This window comes from Salmo salar, chromosome 06 (assembly GCF_965601325.2).
Source record: "Salmo salar chromosome 06, fSalSal1, whole genome shotgun sequence".
Taxonomy (NCBI): domain Eukaryota; kingdom Metazoa; phylum Chordata; class Actinopteri; order Salmoniformes; family Salmonidae; genus Salmo; species Salmo salar.
The window spans coordinates 53383359-53406086 of record NC_138296.1 but is presented as its reverse complement, the minus strand read 5'-3'; the positions used below and the strand labels follow the sequence as shown (position 1 = coordinate 53406086).

Genomic DNA, 22728 nt, shown 5'->3' with positions numbered 1-22728 from the left:
ATTGAAGCAACATCTCAAGACATCAGTCAGAAAGTTAAAGCTTGGTCTGAAATGGGTCTTCCAAATGGACAATGACCCCAAGCATACTTCCAAAGTTGTGGCAAAATGGCTTAAGGACAACAAAGTCAAGGTATTGGAGTGGCCATCACAAAGCCCTGACCTCAATCCTATAGAATATTTGTTGGCAGAACTGAAAAAGAGTGTGCGAGCAAGGAAGCCTACAAACCTGACTCAGTTACACTAGATCTGTCAGGAGGAATGGGCCAAAATCCACCCAACTTATTGTGGGAAGCTCATGGAAGGCTACCCGAAACGTTTGACCCAAGTTAAACAATTTAAAGGCAATGCTACCAAATACTAATTGAGTGTATGTAAACTTCTGACCAACTGGGAATGTGATGAAAGAAATAATAGCTGAAATAAATCATTCTCTCTACTATTATTCTGACATTTTGTAACGGCCATCATCAGAATTAGACCAAGGTGCAGCGGAGGATGTGTTCATCATTAGAATTTTAATTGAAAAAAGAGAACACTTGACAAAAATAAACCAAAGATGACAGCAAAACAGTCCTGTCAGGAAAACACACTAACAAGACAATCACCCACAAAAACCCAAAGGAAAAACAGGCTGACTCCCAATCAGCAACAACGAACTACAGCTGTGCCTGATTGGGAGCCACACACGGCCCAAAACAAAGAAATACAAAAATATCGAAAAATGAACATAGAACACCCACCCAATGTAACACCCTGGCCTAACCAAAATAAAGAACAAAAACCCCTCTCTATTGCCAGGGCGTTACACATTTCACATTCTTACAATAAAGTGGTGATCCTAACTGACCTAAGACAGGGAATTGTTACTAGGATGATTAAATGTCAGGAATTGTGAAAAACTGAGTTCAAATGTATTTGGCTAAGGAGTATGTAAACTTTCGACTTCAACTGTACATGCTTATAAATAGTAATCAAGCATTTTATATTTCAGCTTTAACTAATGTGTTACCATGTCTTACTTTCATCTCATAGTGATCCTGACTAAATAACTGCTATGTTTAGATTATTGAGGAATTGCATAACATGTTACAAGCCTTATAATAAGACAATATAAGGGCTCATAAATGCTTATTAGAGGTGATAAAATATCATACCTGTCAACGTTAATTAAAGTGTTAGCAAGTGCTTTTCCTGGTCAGACCCCATGACTTAGATATGTACTTTATGTCTGCTGACATGTTTTGGAATGTTCTGTCCAATATTGGCAATGCTAGTAGTGTGCCACAGGGTTTACAATGGCCAGAAGGCTTGGGGCTTTGCCAGCTCTTTACCACGAGGGATGGCTTTTAAACCCCAAGCAAAATAAAGTGATTTCATATTGAAATGTTATTCTGCAAATCTTTTATATGACAGTTTAATTTGACTGTATCCATTAAATGTCTTTTAATGTCAAGCGTGTACATGTGCTTTCAAGTACATACCCAGTAACACACACTGTCACTGTGTCAGTGTCAGTCTCTCAACCTAAATAGAGCAGGTTGCATCTCCCGCTCTCTTGCTCTCCTGCGCACGCACCCACACGGGCGCGCGCCCGCACGGATGCATGCACGCAAACACACCACACGCAAACACACCACACACACACACACACACACACACACACACACCACACACACACACACACACACACACACACACACACACACACACACACACACACACACACACACACACACACACACACACGAGGATTGCTCAGATGGGACACTTGATACGGAAGTGGCCGTCATTCTAGTTACCCCTCTAAAAGCCTATATAGAAACCTCTACACAGAGTCAGTAAAAAATTTGAGCCTTCCTCGCTACTAGATTGGGCATTTGATCATTAATAAAGGAATAGGTCAACATTTTGGTAAGTAAGCCCTTGATTCTACTTACCCAGAGTCAGATGAACTCATGGATACCATTTTTATGTCTCTGCATGCTAGCTGCTCCTGTATACTTCCAGTCATTGCACTAACACTAGTCAGCAATGCCTCCAGGAACTACCTTCAACTTCCTTCAAACTGCACACAGAGACATAAAAATGGTATCCATGAGTTCATCAGAAAAAAAGGCCTTAATTGTCAAAATGTTGAACTTTCCCTTTAAAGTACTACTATTCCATTCTATGCAAATAGAAAAGAGAACTATAGAACATTATTATTTGGACTCTATTTTAGACTTGGTACTATATGTAATCAAACTGTGTCCACTTCTTGGACATTTTCTCTGTTCTCTTTTCTTTCAATATTTCTTCTCCTATCACCTCCTCTTACCTCCCGCTCTCTTACCCTTCTTTCTACTGTCTTTACTCAACTCGTCTATGTACCTAAGCCCGTTAAATGTCCGCTGAACCCTATGCTGACAACGTGTCCTTGTTGACTGTGTATCAGGTCTACAAACCATGTGACTGATTAATCTTCCTGGGATCTCACACTCGGTTTGGAATGCCTCGCTTGCTGCCAAGGTTTCCTCTCATATCCCCTAAAAAGGATCCTTGGGAAACAGTGTATGGAAATAGTCGCCTGTCATTATTTCTTTTTTTTCAAAGTGACTGCAGGAAATAATGGGCCTGATTACTCTATTGGTCTAGACTACTAGAGAACCAACTGATACAGCCTGTACATGCATGGGTTGAATTTGTTCTTTTTGAGCTGTTTGTGTGTGTGTGTGTGTGTGTGTGTGTGTGTGTGTGTGTGTGTGTGTGTGTGTGTGTGTGTGTGTAGATGTTTGTGTGGGGGTGGTAGAGGCGGGTGTGGACGGGGGTGCGCCAACCAAATCACGACTCTCTGATCTAGCCGCCCCTCTCCTTCCTGTCTCTTTGGGGCTGTGATGAACATGATGACATTACTCAGCTGTGGGGTGGATGAGAGCAACATAGACGCTGAAGGGCCCAGCATAGGAGCCCAGAGCCCGCAGGAGGGGTAACTGAGTTAAACCTAACCCAAACAGCGCCGCTGCCAATGTGCTCTCTCTCCTCTGCCATCACATCAACTTACAGATAATAAATGGCCTGGTCTTTGTGCAAGACTGTGAGAGTCTGTGAGAGCTGGTGGACCTGCGTGGGCCCCTGTGGCCACAGATCACTGGCTGGCATAAACATGAGAGCCATTCGGCCCTTGGCCCCGGGCCCTTGACTCCCATCAGCTAAGGTCACTTCAATTTGTACCGGTGGAAAATTATGGGGCTTCGAAGCACTAGCTTCTAGCGACAACCGATACATGCAAGAGGTTTGTTTCGTCATTGAAGGACCAAGTGTACAAAACTGGTTGTAACAGTTTCTGGTTTTAATTATGTCCTTTCAACCCGTTTTTCCCGCTGGGCTGATGTTTGTCATGTCTGGTTGTTTGAGGTTGAATGAGCTGAACCAGGGAGTTGATGACGAAACAACTCAGTGGGATCCACAACTGATAGCTTAATTATTTTGTATAGAGATGTGCCGATATGGAAATTCTGGGGATTCTGATAACCACTGTTTTCTTACATAGGAGCTACATAAGGACATCGAGAAAACAGTAAAGGCTTTCTATTTGCTACACTGGATGAGTAACTTTTTGCTGGCATGGGCAGAGAGCAAGTTACTTTGTCCTAATGTTCTTGGTCGTGAACTGCATGTCGAAATCTTGAAAATATAAACAAAAAAGATGATTTTTATGTTGAGCTACTCAAGATTTTCATGCAGCCAAAGTGCCTACGCCCAGCTTTCATAGAAATGAATATGGGTGCCTCACACTCCGCAAAAGGTAGGTGTCCGGTGTAGCTGGCCAGTTAGCCGTTATGTCTGATCCCAAAACTGATATGGCATGGCATTTCTTATATAACTTTGATATTTATCAAAATATTGTCATGGTCCATGTCATGATCCATACATTTTCACATGCATGAGTGGCAGAATATCGCCAATTGAATACACTATCATATTTTTTTGCCATTGTAGCGAACGGAGGGAGAGTATTGTCCTAAACAGGGATGGAACCCAGGGTGCTTTCATAACAGGCTTACGAAGGCTAGGGTCGTTACACCATTATCAACCGATATCAATTTATTATTATTATTATTTTTTTAAATCTTTATTTTAACAGGGAAAACAGACTGAGACCTGGATCTCTTTTACGGCTGTGCCCTGTGTAAACATGTTGACATGTACAGTTTTAGGCATACAGACAAGAACATTTCAAACATACAAAACAAAGACACAATTCAACAGAAACAATCACAGACAACATCATATTGATCCTCCATAACATTTTTAAAATGGGCAAGGGACACCAGAGTGTCTAACTTAAGTTGGATCTGCAGTTTGTTCCATAAATAAGGCGCAAAGGAACTAAAGGCAGTCCTACCCAACTCTGTGGAGACCGCAGGAGTCTGTAATGTAATCCACATCTGTGATCTGGTTTTAAAATTTGTATATCTAGTGGAAATTAATGATGATATATATGGAGGTAGTTTTAAAAGAAGCGCTTTATAAATAAACAAGAGAGCATGTTGCTCTCGCCTCACAGATAGAGAGGCCCAACCCACATGTTGATATAGGATACAGTGATGAGTTTTGTAACTATCACCCGTGATAAACCTGAGTGCACAATGGTAAATAGCATCCAGTGGTTTTAATGTGTTTGCCGATGCATGCATATAGATAATATCACCATAATCTAAAACGGACATAAAAGTAGCCTGCACAATTTGTTTTCTATTTACAAAGGACAGACAAGCCCTGTTTCTGTAAAGGAACCCTATCTTGAATTTGAGCTTTTTTCCCAATTCAGTAACATGTTTTTTAAAAGAAAGCTTATCATCTAACCATACCCCTAAATATTTATATGCAGAGACCTGTTTGATTTGAGTACCATCCAAGCTAGTGATTACAAAAGTGTTTCTAACTGAGAGTTTAAACCTAGAAAAAAACATGACATTTGTTTTCTTAGCGTTTAAAACAAGTTTAAGCTGTAAAAGAGACCCCTGTAGTATCCTAAAATCAGACTCAATATGAAGGCCAATAATATCCTGCAATTTCAGTTAATCAAAAATCAACTGAATGAATGACATTGGACTCAAGTTAAAAAAATATTAAAGTCAATGTTTTGTCCTGATCATTGTGGCCCCACTGTAGAAGTGCTCTAAATTGAAATTATATCACATAATTAATGTTTTAGATACTCTACTTCTAAAAAGCTTTTTTTCCCCTCACCAAAAGCTTTTTTTTCCTCTTTTAGCTGATTGAACATTAATGAAGCCAGTAAAAGTTAGTAAAACATTTTTTTTCACTCAGGATACATTTTTAAACTCTTTCATTGTCAAATGTAATTATTATTCCAACAAAACGTCATTCCCAGCATTCTTGGTTTCACAGTGCAGATGTGGACACCACTGGAGAACCCTGTGAGAGCAACAGTGTTGCAGGAGTCTCTTATAGGTCAAAAGCTCGCTGGGCTAATGGAGAGAAGCGGAGGGGGAAGAGAGATTGCGAGAGTGATGGGCCAGCGCCGTGTTGAAGTGCATGAATAAACAATCAGGGAGTCGTTTGGTGTTAGTATCAGAACTCAGGATATGACCTAGATGCAGACACAGGAGGCGGATAGTACGAGTCTCAGAGTCTACTATAGTACAAGGGGCAGGCAAAAGGTAAGTTAAGGCAGGCAAAGAGTCATAATCCAAATCAGAGTCAGGCAGATACAGGACAGCAGGCATGATGATGGTCAGGACAGGCAGAAAGGTCAGAACTGGGAAGACTAAGTAAAACAAAAACTAGAGCACAGGAAACAAAGGAACACGTTGTTAGGACTTGATGGACAAGATGAACCGGCAACAGACAAACAGAAAACAAAGGTATAAAATGGGAGACACCTGCTGGGGGGAGGAGACGAGCACAAGACAGGTGAAACAGATCAGGGTGTGATAGTACCACCCCCCCTTCTAGCGGTGCCACCTGGTGTCCTACCTGGGCACATACGTGGTTGAACAGGGTGCTGGCGGCAGAACTCAGCGATGAGGGCTGGGTCCAGGATGTTCCTAGCGGGGACCCAGCACCTCTCCTCTGGGCCATAACCCTCCCAGTCAACCAGGTATGGAATCCCCTCCCCCGAGGTCGAACACTCAGGAGGCGCCTCACCACGTACGCCGGATGGCTGTCGATGAGACAGAGGAGAGGGGTAGGCCTAGAAACAGGAGACAAAGGGCTGTGAGACAGAGGTTTAATCCTAGACACATGAAAGGTGAGATGTATACAAAGGGTGCGGGGCAACAGAAGAGGAACAGCAGAGGGGCTTAAGAATCTTAGATGGGAAAAGGACCGATAAAACGGGGTAAAGTTTACGGGACTCTACCCAGAGGGGCAGATCTCAAGTGGACGGCCATACCCTTTGCCTGAGACGATAGCGGGGAGCAGTGGTCCGGTGGCGGTCCGCCTGTCGGCGATACCTGGAGGTGGTCTTGAGAAGAGTGGACCGGGCTCTCTTCCAGGTACAGCGAAGGACAAACATCTGGGCCGAGGGTATGCTGACCTCTTCCTCTTGCTCAGGGAAGAGCGGGGGCTGTTATCCCATGGAACACTCGAAAGGCGAGAGACCAGTGGCCGAGCAGGGAATGGTGTTGTGGACGTATTCCACTCACACGAGTTGCTGGCTCCAGGTGGTGGGGTTGGCGGAGATGAGGCAATGAAGAACCATCTCCAGGTCCTGATTGGCTTGCTCCGACTGGCTGTTAGACTGGGGGCGAAAACCGGAACACAGGCTGGCCGACAACCTAATGAGGGTGCAGAATGCCTTCCAGAACCAGGACGAGAACTAAGGACCACGTTTGGAGACCATGTCCACCGGAAGTCCATGGATCCGGAAGACATGTTGCACAATGTGCTGTGCTGTCTCCTTGGCTCAGGGTAACTTGGGAAGCCGTGGTAGATTGGGGAGAAGCGCCCCTGGTAGCGGGGTAACTGACAGTCTGGGGGGTTATTGATGCTTGCTGCTTAGTAGATAACCCGCGGAATTGCTCCAGCAATGCAGTGGAAGCATGGTCATGGCATTCCGCCAAGGTCTGGGGTCTTTCCATAAGGTCTTGAAGTACTACCTCGTGTCTACCAATGGAAACTCCTTGGATGGAGACAGCGTTGCGGAACTGGTCTGAGTCTGCTGGGTCAGTCATGGCCCGTTCATATTTTTTAAATATTTTTTTATTTCATTTTTATTTCACCTTTATTTAACCAGGTAAGTTAGTTGAGAACAAGTTCTCATTTACAACTGCGACCTGGCCAAGATAAAGCAAAGCAGTGCGACAGAAACAACAACACAGAGTTACACATGGAATAAACAAGCGTACAGTCAATACCACAATAGAAAAAAAAGAAAGTCTATATACAGTGTGTGCAAATGGCATGAGGAGGTAAAGGCAATAAATAGGCCATAGTAGCAAAGTAATTACAATTTAGCAGATTAACACTGGAGTGAAAGATGAGCAGATGATGATGAGCAGATGATGGTGTGTAAGTAGTGATACTGGTGTGCAAAACAGCAGCAAAGTAAATAAAAACAATATGGGGATGAGGTAGGTAGATTGGGTGGGCTATTTACAGATGGACTATGTACAGCTGCAGTGATCGGTTAGCTGCTCAGATAGCAAATGTTTAAAGTTAATGAGGGAAATGTAAGTCTCCAGCTTCAGCGATTTTTGCAATTCGTTGGCAGCAGAAAACCTTTAAGGCAGCCAAATAAGGAATTGGCTTTGGGGGCGACCGGTGAAATATACCTGCTGGAGCGCGTGCTACGGGTGGGCCAACACTGTGACCAGTGAGCTGAGATAAGGCGGAGCTTTACCTAGCATAGACTTATAGATGACCTGGAGCCAGTGGGTCTGGCGACGAATATGTAGCGAGGGCCAGCCGACTAAAGCATACAGGTCACAGTGGTGGGTGGTATAAGGCGCTTTGGTAACAAAACGGATGGCACTGTGATAGACTACATCCAATTTGCTGAGTAGAGTATTGGAAGATATTTTGTAGATGACTATCAGAAGTCAGGATATGACCCAGATGCAGACACAGGAGGCGGATAGTATAAGTCTCAGAGTTTATTATAGTACAAGGGGCAGGCAAAAGGTAAATCAAGGCAGGCAAAGGGTCGTAATCCAAATCAGAGTCAGGCAGGTACAGGACAGCAGGATCACGGTCAGTACAGGCAGAAAGGTCAGAACTGGAAAGACTAAGAAAAACTAGAGCACAGGAAACACAGGAATACGCCGGTAGAAACAGACAAACAGAAAACGAAGGTATAAATACACAGGGGATAATGGGGAAAATGGGAGACACCTGGTGGGGGTGGAGACAAGCATAAGACAGGTGAAACCGATCAGGGTGTGACAGTTTGAGGTGTCTGTGATTAGAGATTGATGGCGGGTCTCCTCCGGGGTATATGGTTTAAAGTAGTGACAGGGAGACTGGCATTACGCCTGGGAATGCTACACTTAGCTTTAAATGGGCTTGGGGGGAGGGCAGAGAAGTCTTAGAGAAACCACCATAGAGCACCTACCATAGAGCGATACAGTTCCTAGGCAGGTGCAACTAGCCTGGGTCCCATACGGTATATGCTGTAGATATTCTATCGTTGTCATACCATACTGTACATGTTTAGCATGGCACAATAAATTAGCACAAATAAATGACTTGGCTGAAGCACAAATGGACAGTAGCACCAGGCTAAAACACAACGGTCTAAATGATACATTATAAGAGTTTAGAGATGGTTGATGTTAAGTGGCTGTGCTGTTAAAAGATTCTAGATTACACTAAGTATCTCAGATACAGTAGGTCATGTGGAAGCAGGTCACAGTGACAACCTAGCAAACCAATTTGGGCTCTGTGAAAGTTCCCAGAACATTCGTTATGTTGTGGCAAATGCTCTCATAACACAAAAACTGTCAAGTTATGCTTATATAAATACAATGTTTGTCTAAAACATTCACCTGATGTTGCAAGAACATCCCAGAAGACATTTAGTCTGTTCTTTAATGTATCCAGAATGTTTTATTTGGTTGTGGAAACAGTCTGGTGTGAACTTCACAAACAATACGTTTCCTAAACATAAAAACTGACAAATTTCGTGGATAATTACACATTTCTTTTAGGGTGCAAAAAACATTCATCTGATGTTGCAAGAATGGTCCCAGAACACATTTTTTATACTCATTTTTTATACTCTCAAAGAAAAAAAGTGATAGACAATAATACAGATAAAAACTAAAAAATGTAAAACTGTGTGCAGGTGTGGTTGGAAGCCCAAGGGCTTATATAAAACCTACACCACAAAAAAACTATATACAGTGAATTCAGAAAGGACTCAGACACTTTGACTTTTCCCACATTTTGATACGTTACAGCCTTATTCTGAAATTGATTAAATTAATGTTTTTTCTCATCAATCTACATACAATAACCCATAATGACAAAGCAAAAACAGGTTAAGACATTTTTGCTAATTTGTAAAAATAAAAAAATACAGAAATACCTTATTTACATAAGTATTCACACATTTTGCTACGAGACTCGAAATTGAGATCAGGTGCATCCTATTTCCATTGATTGTCCACCGGTGGTAAATTCAATTGATTATACATGATTTGGAAAGGCACACACCTGTAAATATACGGTTCCACAGTTGACAGTGCATGTCAGAGCAAAAACTAAGCCATGAGATCGAAAGAATTGTCCTTGTATTGTATCGAGGCACAGATCTGGAGAAGGGTACCAAAACCTTTCAGCAGCATTGAAAAGAGGATGCACCTGATCATGTACAGTTGAAATCGGAAGTTTACATACACTTAGGTTGGAGTCATTAAAACTAGTTTTTCAACCACTCCACAAATTTCTTGTTAACAAACTATAGTTTTGGCAAGTCGGTTAGGACATCTACCTTGTGGATGACACAAGTAATTTTTCCAACAGTTGTTTACAGACAGATTGTTTCAATTATAATTCACTGTATCACAATTCCAGTGGGTCAGAAGTTTATATACACTGAGTTGACTGTGCAGTTAAACAGCTTGGAAAATTCCAGAAAATTATGTCATGGCTTTAGAAGCTTCTGATAGGCTAATTAACATAATTTGAGTCAATTGGAGGTGTACCTGTGGATGTATTTCAAGGCCTACCTTCAAACTCAGTGACTCTTTGCTTGACATCATGGGAAAAAAATCTAAAGAAATCATCCAAGACCTCAAAAAAATTTGTAGACATCCACAAGTCTGGTTCATCCTTGGGAGCAATTTCCAAACGCTTGAAGGTACCACGTTCATCTGTACAAACAATAGTATGCAAGTATAAACACCATGGGACCACGCAGTTGTCATACCACTCAGGAAGGAGACACTTTTTGTCTCCTTGAGATTAACGTACTTTGGTGCGAAAAGTGCAAATAAATCCCAGAACAACAGCAAAAGTATCTATATCCACAATAAAACGATTCTTATATCGACAGAACCTGAAGTCCGCTCAGCAAGGAAGAAGCCACTGCTCCAAAACCGCCATAAAAAAGCCAGACTACGGTTTGCAACTGCACATGGGGACAAAGATTGTACTTTTTGGAGATGTCACACCCTGACCATAGAGAGCCCTTGGTTCTCTATGGTGTTGTAGGTCAGGGCATTTTTTAATTTCTATGTTGGTGCTCTTGGTATGGTTCCCAATTAGAGGCAGCTGATGTCCATTGTCTCTAATTGGGGATCATACTTAAGTTCTCCATTGTTCCCACCTGGGTTGTGGGATATTGTTTGTGTTAGTGTTTTGTGCACTACGGCTTTCACGTTTCTAGTAGTTTGTTTATTGTTTTGTTTAAGTTTCACAGAAATAAAAGATGTGGAACTCAAATCACGCTGTGCCTTGGTCCGACCTTTTCTACGAGTGTGACAGGAGAAATGTCCTCTGGTCTGATGAAACAAAAATAGAACTGTTTGGCCATAATGACCATTGTTATGTTTGGAGGAAAAAGGCGGAGGCTTGCAAGCCGAAGAACACCATCCCAACCGTGAAGCATGGGGGGGCAGCATCATGTTGTGGGGGTGCTTTGCTGCATGAGGGGCTGGTGCACTTCACAAAATAGATGGCATCATGACAAAAGACAATTATGTGGATATATTGAAGCAACATCTCAAGACATCAGTCAGAAAGTTAAAGCTTGGTCTGAAATGGGTCTTCCAAATGGACAATGACCCCAAGCATACTTCCAAAGTTGTGGCAAAATGGCTTAAGGATAACAAAGTCAAGGTATTGGAGTGGCCATCACAAAGCCCTGACCTCAATCCTATAGAAAATGTGTGGGCAGAACTGAAAAAGCGTGTGCGAGCAAGGAGGCCTACACACCTGACTCAGTTACACCAGCTCTGTCAGGAGGAATGGGCCAAAATTCACCGAATTTCTACCAGGATTAAATGTCAGGAAATGTGAAAAACTAAGTTTAAATGTATTTGGCTAAGGTGTACATAAACTTCCGACTTCAACTGTAAGTGTGCTATTGTTTATGTAGGGATCGACGCTGGAGACGAGAATCAGTTACAGGGAGTGAACATTTAATAACCACAGACAGGAACAGGTAAAAAGGGCGTGAGGGAAGCCCTAGAGTTATATGTTTTTCTAAATAGGGAGAACACTTGGAAGCAGGCAATGTTGAAAATTAATCTTAAGACATTTTCTTTTCTTAAATGTACTTTGTAATTGACTAAAAGAAGCAGCCAACAAGAAGTTGCGTTTATAAAAAAGTCAAATAGTTGCTGTGAACCAATGGGGTAACATCAGGTTGTTTTCCCGACAGGCGGGCAGGGCCTCTACTTTTTATCTAATACCGACTGGGACTATTGCTCCCACATTTTGTTGAGGCAGAACATTGTATTATTGCATTCTCTGGCAACCTAATGAGAACCTTAGGGGAATATTCTCTGGTAGTTCTCAGACATTGTGAACATTTTAGTGAACATTAGGAGAACATTCCAAGGATATTTCATTTCAAACATTTTCTTGGAAAAAAATATTTGGTGCTAAAATATTATTGTGGGACGTTATCATCCTAAAGTTAGCTCAAATCCTAACTAGAACATAATGGGAATGTTAGCTAATGTTCTGGGAATGTTCCTGGATTGCTGGGCTGTTTGTTGTTATCAATACACATCATTGGGGAGGCAGGTAGCCTAGTGGTTAGAGCATTGGGCCAGTAACCGAAAGGTTGCTAGATCAAATCCCCAAGCTGACAAGGTAAAAATCTGTTGTTAATGGGGGCCTGTTTGGCCTGCCTTTTCCTGTAGTCCACGATCAGCTCTTTGAGGGAGAGGTTGTTGTCCTGGCACCACAAGATCAGGTCTCTGACCTCCTCCCTATAGGCTGTCTCATCGTTATCGGTGATCAGGCCTACCACTGTTGTGTCATCAGCAAACATAATGATGGTGTTGGAGTCGTGCCTGGCCTTTTAGTCATGAGTGAAAAGGGAGTACAGGAGGGGGCAGAGCACGCACCCCTGAGGGGTCCCTGTGTTGAGGATCAGCGTGGCGGATGTGTTGTTACCTACCCTTACCACCTGGGGGCAGCCCGTCAGGAAGTCCAGGATCCAGTTGCAGAGGGAGGTGTTTAGTCCCAGGGTCTTTAGCTTAGTGATGAGCTTTGAGGGCACTATGGTGTTGAACACTGAGCTATAGTCAATGAGCAGCCTTCTCACATTGGTGTTCCTTTTGTCCAGATGTGAAAGGGCAGTGTGGAGTGCAGTAGAGATTGCATCATCTGTGGATCTGTTGGTGTGGTATGCAAATTGGAGTGGGTCTAGGGTTTCTGGGATAATGGTGTTGATGTGAGCCATGACTAGCCTTTCAAAGCATTTCAAGGCTACAGACGTGATTGCTACGGGTCGGTAGTCATTTAGGCAGGTTACCTTAGTGTTCTTGGGCACAGGGACTATGGTGGTCTGCTTGAAACATGTAGGTATTACAGACTCAGACAGGGAGATCAGTTGGTTAGCGCATGATCTGAGTACACGTCCTGGTAATCCATCTGGTCCTGCGTCCTTGTGAATTTTGACCTGTTTGAAGGTCTTACTCACATCGGCTACGGAGAGCGTGATCACAGAGTCGTCCAGAACAGATGATGCTCTCATGCATGTTTCAGTGTTACTTGCCTTGAAGCGAGCATAGAAGTTATTTAGTTCATCTGGTAGGTTTGTGTCACTGGGCAGCTCTCGGCAGTGCTTCCCTTTGTAGTCTGTAATAGTTTGCAAGCCCTGCCACATCCGACGAGCGTCGGAGCCGGTGTAGTACGATTCGATCTTAGTCCTGTATTGACGGTTCGTCGGAGGGCACAGCGGGATTTATTCTAAGCTTCCGGGTTAGAGTTCTGCTCCTTGAAAGCGGTAGCTCTACCCTGTAGCTCAGTGCAAATGTTGCCGGTAATCTATGGCTTCTGGTTGGGGTATGTACGTATAGAGTTGGTTGAGTGTGGTCTTAGTACCAGCATCGGGTCTTTGGTGGTAAATAGATAGCTACGAATAATATAGATGAAAACTTGGTAGGTAGTGTGGTCTACAGCTTATCGTAAGGTACTCTACCTCAGGCGAGCAATTCTTCGAGACTTCTTTAATATTAGCATCACACACCAGCTGTTATCGACAAATAGACATACACCCCCACCCCTCGTCTTACCAGATGTTGCTTCTTCTCTGTTCTGCATGGAAAATCCCACCAGCTCTATATTATCTGTGTCGTTGTTCAGCCATAACTCGGTGTAACATAAGATATTACAGTTTTTAATATCCCGTTGGTAGGATAATCGTAATCGTAGGTCATCAATTTTATTTTCCAATGATTGCATGTTAGTAAGTAGAACCGATGGCAGTGGGAGTTTACTCGCTCGCCTACTGATTCTCAGAAGGCAGCCCGACCTGTGCCCCCTTTTCCTCTGTATTTTCTTCACGCAAATGACGGGGATTTTTGGCCTGTTCCCGGGAAAGCAGTATATCCTTCTTGTCAGACTCATTAAAGGAAAAAGCTTATTCCAGTTTGTGGTGAGTATTCACTGTTCTGATGTCCAGAAGTTGTTTTCGGTCATAAGAGACGGTAGCGGCAACATTATGTACAAAATAAGTAAACAAATACGTGGAATCTTAGATAATGTTTTGGGAATTTTCCCAGTTTGCTTGGAATATGACTAGACTAGTTTAATGTGGCCATCATTGTTGGAAAACTGGGTTAGCCAAATATGGTTTAGCAGCATCGCAAAGCTATGGGACCTCCTAACAAACTCCATTGTCATTGTTGCAGATGTTCTTTGCTTATTGAACCAGCAGGTGTCCCATATTTTACAGTCCATCTGATGTCTAGAGTTGAACCCGCCACCCACAGATTACTTTTTGCTTCCTGCTGTGGCAGTTTAACATTCAGCATCCAGCCTGGCACATGTCTCCAGGGAGCTCCAGATGTCAGAGGACATCTAGTAAGGGATGAAGCCCAGAGTCCATGACCCCAGCTAGGGCACTTCTGCTGTCATGGTCCCCCTACTCTTGTAGCTTGTCTTCACTCCCTCTTAGTGTATCTTGTTGGCTTGCCAGAGTTCTTGTTAATTCCACAAATTATATTCTAATGTTATTCTCTCTCCCTGTAAATTCCATTGAATTCAATTCAAATTCCATGGCAGTCTTTCAATTCAGAGATAATAAAATTCCTCTCAATTCCAATGTTTGGAATTGACCTATTATTCATATCCCAATGAATTATTATCCCCAACAATTCTACAAATCTGCTACAATTTCAATACAACTTGAAATGATTTAAAACTATTCCTGTAGTCAATTGTGTTTTCATGTGTTGCTGCCTATGCTATGTTGTCATCTTAGGTCTCTCTTTATGTAGTGTTGTGTCGTCTCTCTGGTCGTAATGTGCGAAATTATGTGCATTAATTCCATTAATTTTGAAAATACTGAATTGCAATTAATTTCTTAAAATTAAATATTTTACCATAATTTAAATTCCATACGAATTGAATTCAACATACATTCTCCACTTCATGAGATAATTCAGGAACTTCAGTGACATTTAAAATTAAATTGGAATTAACGCCAACCCTGATGTAGGTATCATGTCTTGTTACGTAATCTTTATACCGTTAGTCCTTTTCAAGTCCCATTTGTTTACATTGTCATGTGAAAATCCCTATTACGTAATACCTGAAAATACGAAAGGCCTGTTAGACATTGCCTAATGCTTGCAATTTCATGTTATGTCTTGAACTCATGACCAAGGTTCTTTGATTTCCAGCTCTTTGCCAGACATGGGTCTGTCTGTACTGCACCTCAGCCTTTCCACAAATTCCTCCTTTGATAGATTCACCCCCTTTGTGAATCCTGGCCCATTTGCGAGGTGATGTACTGTACGTGCTCTGCGGGTTGATAAATGGCTGGTGTTCCTCTTCTCTTTGGCGAGAACAAAATGTGCTCGGTAATCAATAGAAATGTAATAATGACAGAGACAGGGGGCCCTAACAGGCACATTATGCCATCCTTGATGTGTTTTCAAAGCCTCTTTATCTCCACCCAATTAATCAGGATAATCAAGACGGTTAACTGCATCAGGTGGGTGCCTCGGAAAGCACACGTCACGACGAGGGAAACTAGTCTATACACTCTCATCTGTACACATGACTGAACCACTTACCACTTAACCTGCTGCCAGATCCATGAAATGTGACCAAACACAGATCATATTGTTTAAAACCCTGCTACAGGTTTTGTAAGAAAAACATTTGGGAGATATCAGGAATTTAATTTTGAAAATCTGTGTAAAGGTTAATAGGGCTCAAAGCTGCGTAAAGCCGAGCACAGGCCTGGTAAAATGAATATGGGGGATTAAAAATTGTGAACACATTTTTTGAGGGAGAGATTGGTCATTATGCAAAGTCCCTCTGTACCTCAATACTAGGTTCAGGCCTTGGGGGGTTAAGGATAAAATGGCAGGCCAACTTAAACTGTTATTGCTGCCGAAGTCTGAATTAAATTCTCAATACAATACTGCTAGTGGGTCTTGTTAAAATGCTTTAGAATTCTTTGCCTATCTGATGGGGTTACTTTTTGGAGTTTTTCTCTGCTGCCCCATGTATGACAAATATAGTGTTGTCCTCACAAAATCTTTCAACTAGCCTACACACTAAACTGTAAAGTTTGTTAACTTCTCTATGAGGCTGAATCACCATAATAGAACAACTTTATTGTTTCGGGTACTGTCACGTCCTGGCCAGTATATAAGGTTAATTGTTTTGTAGTTTGGTCAGGGCGTGGCAGGGGGTATTTGTTTTCTGTGGTTCGGGGTGGTGTGTTTTGTGTAAAGGGTGTTTGATTTAATAATTCCGGGTTTTGGTTTATGTTTAGTATTCTATGGTTAGTCTAGGTTGTGTGTTTCTATGTTTGGTTGATTGGGGTTGGGACTCTCAGTTGAAGGCAGGTGTTGTCTATCTGCCTTTGATTGAGAGTTCCATATATTAGGGTGTGTTTGTATGTGTGATTTGTGGGTGATTGTTCTGTGTTTCGCCTTGTGCCTTACCAGACTGTTTTGTTGATCGTTCGTGTTTTTGTTATTTTGTATGTTCGTTTTGAAAGATAATTAAAAATCAAGATGAGCATTCACGTACCTGCTGCATATTGGTCCTCATTCACCGACAACAGCCGTGACAGAATCACCCACCACCAAAGGACCAAGCAGCAGAGGAAGGAGCAGACGGAGTTCGAGTTGGACTGGCGGGAGAAGTGGACTTGGGAGGAAGTTCTGGACGGGGCCGGACCCTGGCATCAGGCTGGGGATTATCGACGCCCGCAGGGGGAAATTGAGGCAGCCAAGGCAGAGAGGCGGTGGTACGAGGCCAAGTACGCGCTGAAGGAGAAGCACGAGAGGCACCCCCAAGAAAATTTTGGGGGGGGGCACACGGGTAGTTTGGCTAGGCGTAAGAAGAGCCGGAAGCCAGCTACTCGTGGTTATATGGAGGAGCGTATGGGGTGGAGAGCGCTATGTTTCGCTGAGGAGCGCACTATCTCACCCATACGCACGCACAGTCCGGTGCGCGTTATTCCAGCCCCTCGCAGGTGCCGTGCTAGAGCGGGCATCCAGCCTGGTAGGAGGATGCCTGCGCAGCGCATCTGGTCGCCGGTACGCCTCCGAGGACCAGGCTACCCAACTCCCGCTCTACGCACGGCTACCATCAGGCCCCTGCACAGCCCAGTCTGCCCTGTACGAGCACCCCGCTCGTACAGGGCTACTAGTTCCATCCAGCCAAGGCGGGTTGTGCAGGAGGTAAGATCTAGACCGGCTGTGCGCCTCCATAGCCCTGGGTTTCCAGCTCCTGTCTCTCGTGCGGACCCGGAAGTGCGTCAACCCAGTCCGACTCGTCCTGTTCCCGCTCCCCGCACTAGCCTGGAGGTGCGTGTACATAATCTGGTAATCCCAGTACCAGCACCACGCACCAGGCTACAAGTGCGTCAACCCAGCCTCGCCAGTCAACAGTCTTCATCAGAGCTGCCCGCCAGTCAACAGTCTTCATCAGAGCTGCCCGCCAGTCAACAGTCATCGTCAGAGCTGCCCGCCAGTCAACAGTCATCGTCAGAGCTGCCCGCCAGTCAACAGTCATCGTCAGAGCTGCCCGCCAGTCAACAGTCATCGTCAGAGCTGCCCGCCAGTCAACAGTCATCGTCAGAGCTGCCCGCCAGTCAACAGTCATCGTCAGAGCTGCCCGCCAGTCAACAGTCGTCAGAGCTGCCCGCCAGTCAACAGTCGTCAGAGCTGCCCGCCAGTCAACAGTCGTCAGAGCTGCCCGCCAGTCAACAGTCGCCAGAGAGGTCAGACTGCGCTGAACTGCCGGAGTGGTCAGACTGCGCTGAACTGCCGGAGTGGCCAGACTGCGCTGAACTGCCGGAGTGGCCAGACTGCGCTGAACTGCCGGAGTGGCCAGACTGCGCTGAACTGCCGGAGTGGCCAGACTGCGCTGAACTGCCGGAGTGGCCAGACTGCGCTGAACTGCCGGAGTGGCCAGACTGCGCTGAACTGCCGGAGTGGCCAGACTGCGCTGAACTGCCGGAGTGGCCAGACTGCGCTGAACTGCCGGAGTGGCCAGACTGCGCTGAACTGCCGGAGTGGCCAGACTGCGCTGAACTGCCGGAGTGGCCAGACTGCGCTGAACTGCCGGAGTGGCCAGACTGCCCTGAACTGCCGGAGTGGCCAGACTGCCCTGAACTGCCGGAGTGGCCAGACTGCCCTGAACTGCCGGAGTGGCCAGACTGCCCTGAACTGCCGGAGTGGCCAGACTGCCCTGAACTGCCGGAGTGGCCAGACTGCCCTGAACTGCCGGAGTGGCCAGACTGCCCTGAACTGCCGGAGTGGCCAGACTGCCCTGAACTGCCGGAGTGGCCAGACTGCCCTGAACTGCCGGAGTGGCCAGACTGCCCTGAACTGCCGGAGTGGCCAGACTGCCCTGAACTGCCAGACTGCCCAGACTGTCCCGAATTGCCAGACTGCCCAGACTGTCCCGAATTGCCAGACTGTCCCGAATTGCCAGACTGCCCAGACTGTCCCGAATTGCCAGACTGCCCAGACTGTCCCGAATTGCCAGACTGCCCAGACTCTCCCGAATTGCCAGACTGCCCCGACTCTCCCGAATTGCCAGACTGCCCCGACAGCCTGGAACGGCCGGAGCCAGAGCCACCTCCAGAAATAGGTGGGTTGGGGAGGGGGGGTGTAGCACAGTGCCGTCGTTGACGGCAGCCACCCTCCCTTCCCTCCCTTTAGAAAAGGGGACTTTTTGTTGGTGTTGCTTGGGGTTATTTTTTGTTAAGGTGCTTCTGGGGTAGCACCTTTAAGGGGGGGGTACTGTCACGTCCTGGCCAGTATATAAGGTTAATTGTTTTGTAGTTTGGTCAGGGCGTGGCAGGGGGTATTTGTTTTCTGTGGTTCGGGGTGGTGTGTTTTGTGTAAAGGGTGTTTGATTTAATAATTCCGGGTTTTGGTTTATGTTTAGTATTCTATGGTTAGTCTAGGTTGTGTGTTTCTATGTTTGGTTGATTGGGGTTGGGACTCTCAGTTGAAGGCAGGTGTTGTCTATCTGCCTTTGATTGAGAGTTCCATATATTAGGGTGTGTTTGTATGTGTGATTTGTGGGTGATTGTTCTGTGTTTCGCCTTGTGCCTTACCAGACTGTTTTTGTTGATCGTTCGTGTTTTTGTTATTTTGTATGTTCGTTTTGAAAGATAATTAAAAATCAAGATGAGCATTCACGTACCTGCTGCATATTGGTCCTCATTCACCGACAACAGCCGTGACAGGTACACCAGTCAGGGACTGCTTCGTTGCTGCAGGCATGGTCTTGCATAAAATTATTTCCCCAGAATTATATAATTTCCCCAAATTAAAGACAGAGAGGAATAAAGAGGGTTGTGTGTTTGGTGCACCTGTGTGCTTGTGAGTTTTATTAAGTCCTCTCTTCTCCTTACTCTCTGGGCCACTTTGCAAGTTTCCTATTTTCTTTCCACTATGGAAATTGTATTATTAACAAAATGTGGTCTGGTGCCACGTTTGTGGCATTTCTCATTGATGTGTCTTGTTTTGTTTCTAATTCAAAAACAAAATATATTTTTAATTTAGGACAAAGTGGCCTTTCTGTCCCTGGTAATAAACATTCCCAGATGGTTATAAACTGAGTGTACAAAAACATTATGAACACCTGCTCTTTCCATGATATAGACTGACCAGGTGAATCCAGGTGAAAGCTATGATCCCTTATTGATGTCACCTGTTAAATCCACTTCAATCCATGTAAATGAAGGGGGGAGACAGTATACTGTGGGATCGGTGTCCCTAACTGGGACGGTTGTTGCTAATATGCGCTAATGTGACTGGAATGACGTTGTATACAAAAGACAACTTTCTGGGACATAGACATGTCTTATATGGGCAGAAAGCTTCAATTATTGTTAATCTCAATGTGGTACCCAATTAATAGTAGCTATTGCAATGAAAAAATACCATGCTATTGTTTGAGGAGAGTGCACAATAACAAAACACTTTCATCAAGGCAACTGGTTTGATACATTCACCTCTGAAGATAAGTAATGTACTTACATTCAGTAGTCTTGCTCTGATTTGTCATCCTGATGGTCCCAGAGATAAAATGTAGCATCGTTTTGTTTGATAAAATCTATTTTTATGTTAAAATGTAGGATCTGGGGTCTACAGTTTGACCCCACTGCTGTCTTTGACTCCACACCCACTCCACCCAGCCATCTAGATGTGTGAAAGTTAGTGTATAAGCTAATGATTCATCATGTATGACATTCCAGGGAGTGTGTAAACTTACATTTTTTATTACCATGGCATTTTTGTATGTTCTCTATAGTTATGTATTTGAAAATGTATCAATTGACCAATTCGGCACATTTGGGCAAACACCTGCAAGACTTGATACAAAATATTGTGCAGTAATGTAATTCTTCACTGGATCAGTCTGAAACGTTCCACACACACTTCTGCCATCTGGTGGCCAAAATGTAGAGTACACCTAAACTCCTATCTGAATGTATGGCCTTTCTCTTGCATTTCAAAGATGGAGATAAAAACATAGAAAACGCATGTTTTTTTGTTTGTATTATCTTTTACCAGATCTAATGTGTTATATTTTCCTACATTAGTTTCACATTTTTACAAACTTCAAAGTGTTTCCTTTCAAATGGTATCAAAAATATGCAAATCCTTTATTCAGGTCCTGAGATACAGGCAGGTAGATTTGGGTATGTCAGTTTAGGCGAACATTGAAAAAGGGTCCAATCCTTAAGAGGTTTAAAGAAGGATTTTTATGCCTTGAGACAATTGAGACATGGATTGTGTACGTGTGCCATTCAGAGGGTGAATGGGCAAGAAAATATTTTAGTGCCTTTGAACAGGGTATGGTAGTAGGTGCCAGGAATACCAGTTTGTGTCAAGAACTGCAAATCTGCTGGGTCTTTCACACTGAACCATTCTCACCACTACTACTGCTGCACATTTATAACTCCCTTGCATTCTGCCAATTTTGGAGCCCCTCAAAATTAAGAATATTAAATAGTGTTGAATTTCAAAACTGTGGCACTCTCAACCTTCATCCCTAATTCCATTGACTAAATAACTCAACTAAGTAACTCAACTAACTGACTAACTCAAAAGACTAACAACTATAGAAGAAACTCAACTAACGCGACTGACTAACTCGCTCACTCACTAAACAAAGTAACTCAACGAACTCAATTGAATAACTCAACTGACTTCATTTAGTCTGTTCCACCCCACTGACTCTCTACTGCTGTCTCTCTCTCTGTCTTAGGGTACGGCCATGCGGCCCCCAGCACGGATGGAGGCAAGGTGTTCTGCATGCTCTACGCCCTGCTGGGCATCCCTCTCACCCTGGTCATGTTCCAGAGCCTGGGTGAGCGCATCAACACCCTGGTGCGCTACCTGCTGCACCGCCTGAAGAAGTGCCTTGGCATGCGGCGCACCGAGGTCTCCATGGTCAACATGGTGGCCATTGGCTTCATCTCCTGCATGAGCACGCTGTGCATTGGAGCACTCTCCTTCTCCTACTTCGAGGGATGGAGCTTCTTCCACGCCTACTACTACTGCTTCATCACGCTCACCACCATCGGCTTCGGGGATTATGTGGCACTGCAGAAGGATCACGCTCTACAGACCAACCCCAAGTACGTGGCCTTCTGCTTCATCTACATTCTCACTGGCCTGACCGTGATCGGAGCCTTCCTCAATCTTGTCGTGCTGCGCTTCATGACCATGAACGCGGAGGACGAGAAGCGGGACGCCGAGCAGCGTGCCCTCCTCTCCCGAAACGGCCAGGCAGGAGGGCACAACCACATGCGCTGCGCCCCCGACTTGCCCTCCTCCTCCTCAGCTGCCTCAGGGTGTGGTGGAGGATCAGGGAACAGTGGTGTGGGGGGAGCAGGGCGGGGGCTGCGAAACGTGTACGCGGAGGTGCTCCACTTCCAGTCCATGTGCTCCTGCCTGTGGTACAAGAGCAGGGAGAAGCTGCAGTACTCTATCCCCATGATCATCCCCCGGGACCTGTCCACCTCGGACACATACATGGAGCAGGGGGAGGCCTTTTCCTCCGACCCACTCCACTCGCTTCACTCCAACGGCTGCGTCTGCAGCATGCACCATCCCCACTCTGCCATCAGCTCTGTGTCTACGGGCCTGCACAGTCTCACCCCATACAGACTAGGACACAGCAAGCGGCGAAGCTCCTTATAGAGGCCTGGAGGACGCAATGCGTATAAAACCAAGCTCCACCTCTTGTCTACCACATGGAAGGACTGTGGCACTATTTTAGATGGACTAAACCAAGAGCGCTCAACTAACAGTCCTCATGGGATCCCTGTCCTGTGGTGATTTGTTTCCCACTGGCACTTAAGTGATCGATTAATGTCACTGATTTTCGAAAAACAAGAATAGGCCGAAGTTTTGACCCTTGAACTATATCTTTGCTATATTTTCAGCATCCTTTCACATTTTGCCGTATTTAAGGTTGAAGTTCTTGATCACCGATATTGGGAGATTGTTTGGATGATAATAGGACACTATGAGAGACATATTTTTATGTGAAAGCGAGGATTATTAATTTTAAGAAACTGTGCATCATAAGTCACACTTGATTTTA

General features: G+C 44.5%; 1 protein-coding gene across 1 annotated transcript in view; it reads left to right on the top strand.

The window, feature by feature from the left end:
* Positions 1-22322, top strand: part of LOC106607594 (potassium channel subfamily K member 3) — a 50198-nt gene extending 27876 nt beyond the window's left edge. The window contains exon 2 of the mRNA XM_014204681.2: positions 21385-22322. Coding sequence (XP_014060156.1) covers positions 21385-22322 — 938 coding nt within the window. The remainder of the gene's footprint in view (positions 1-21384) is intronic.
* The last annotated feature ends 406 nt before the right edge of the window (positions 22323-22728 follow it).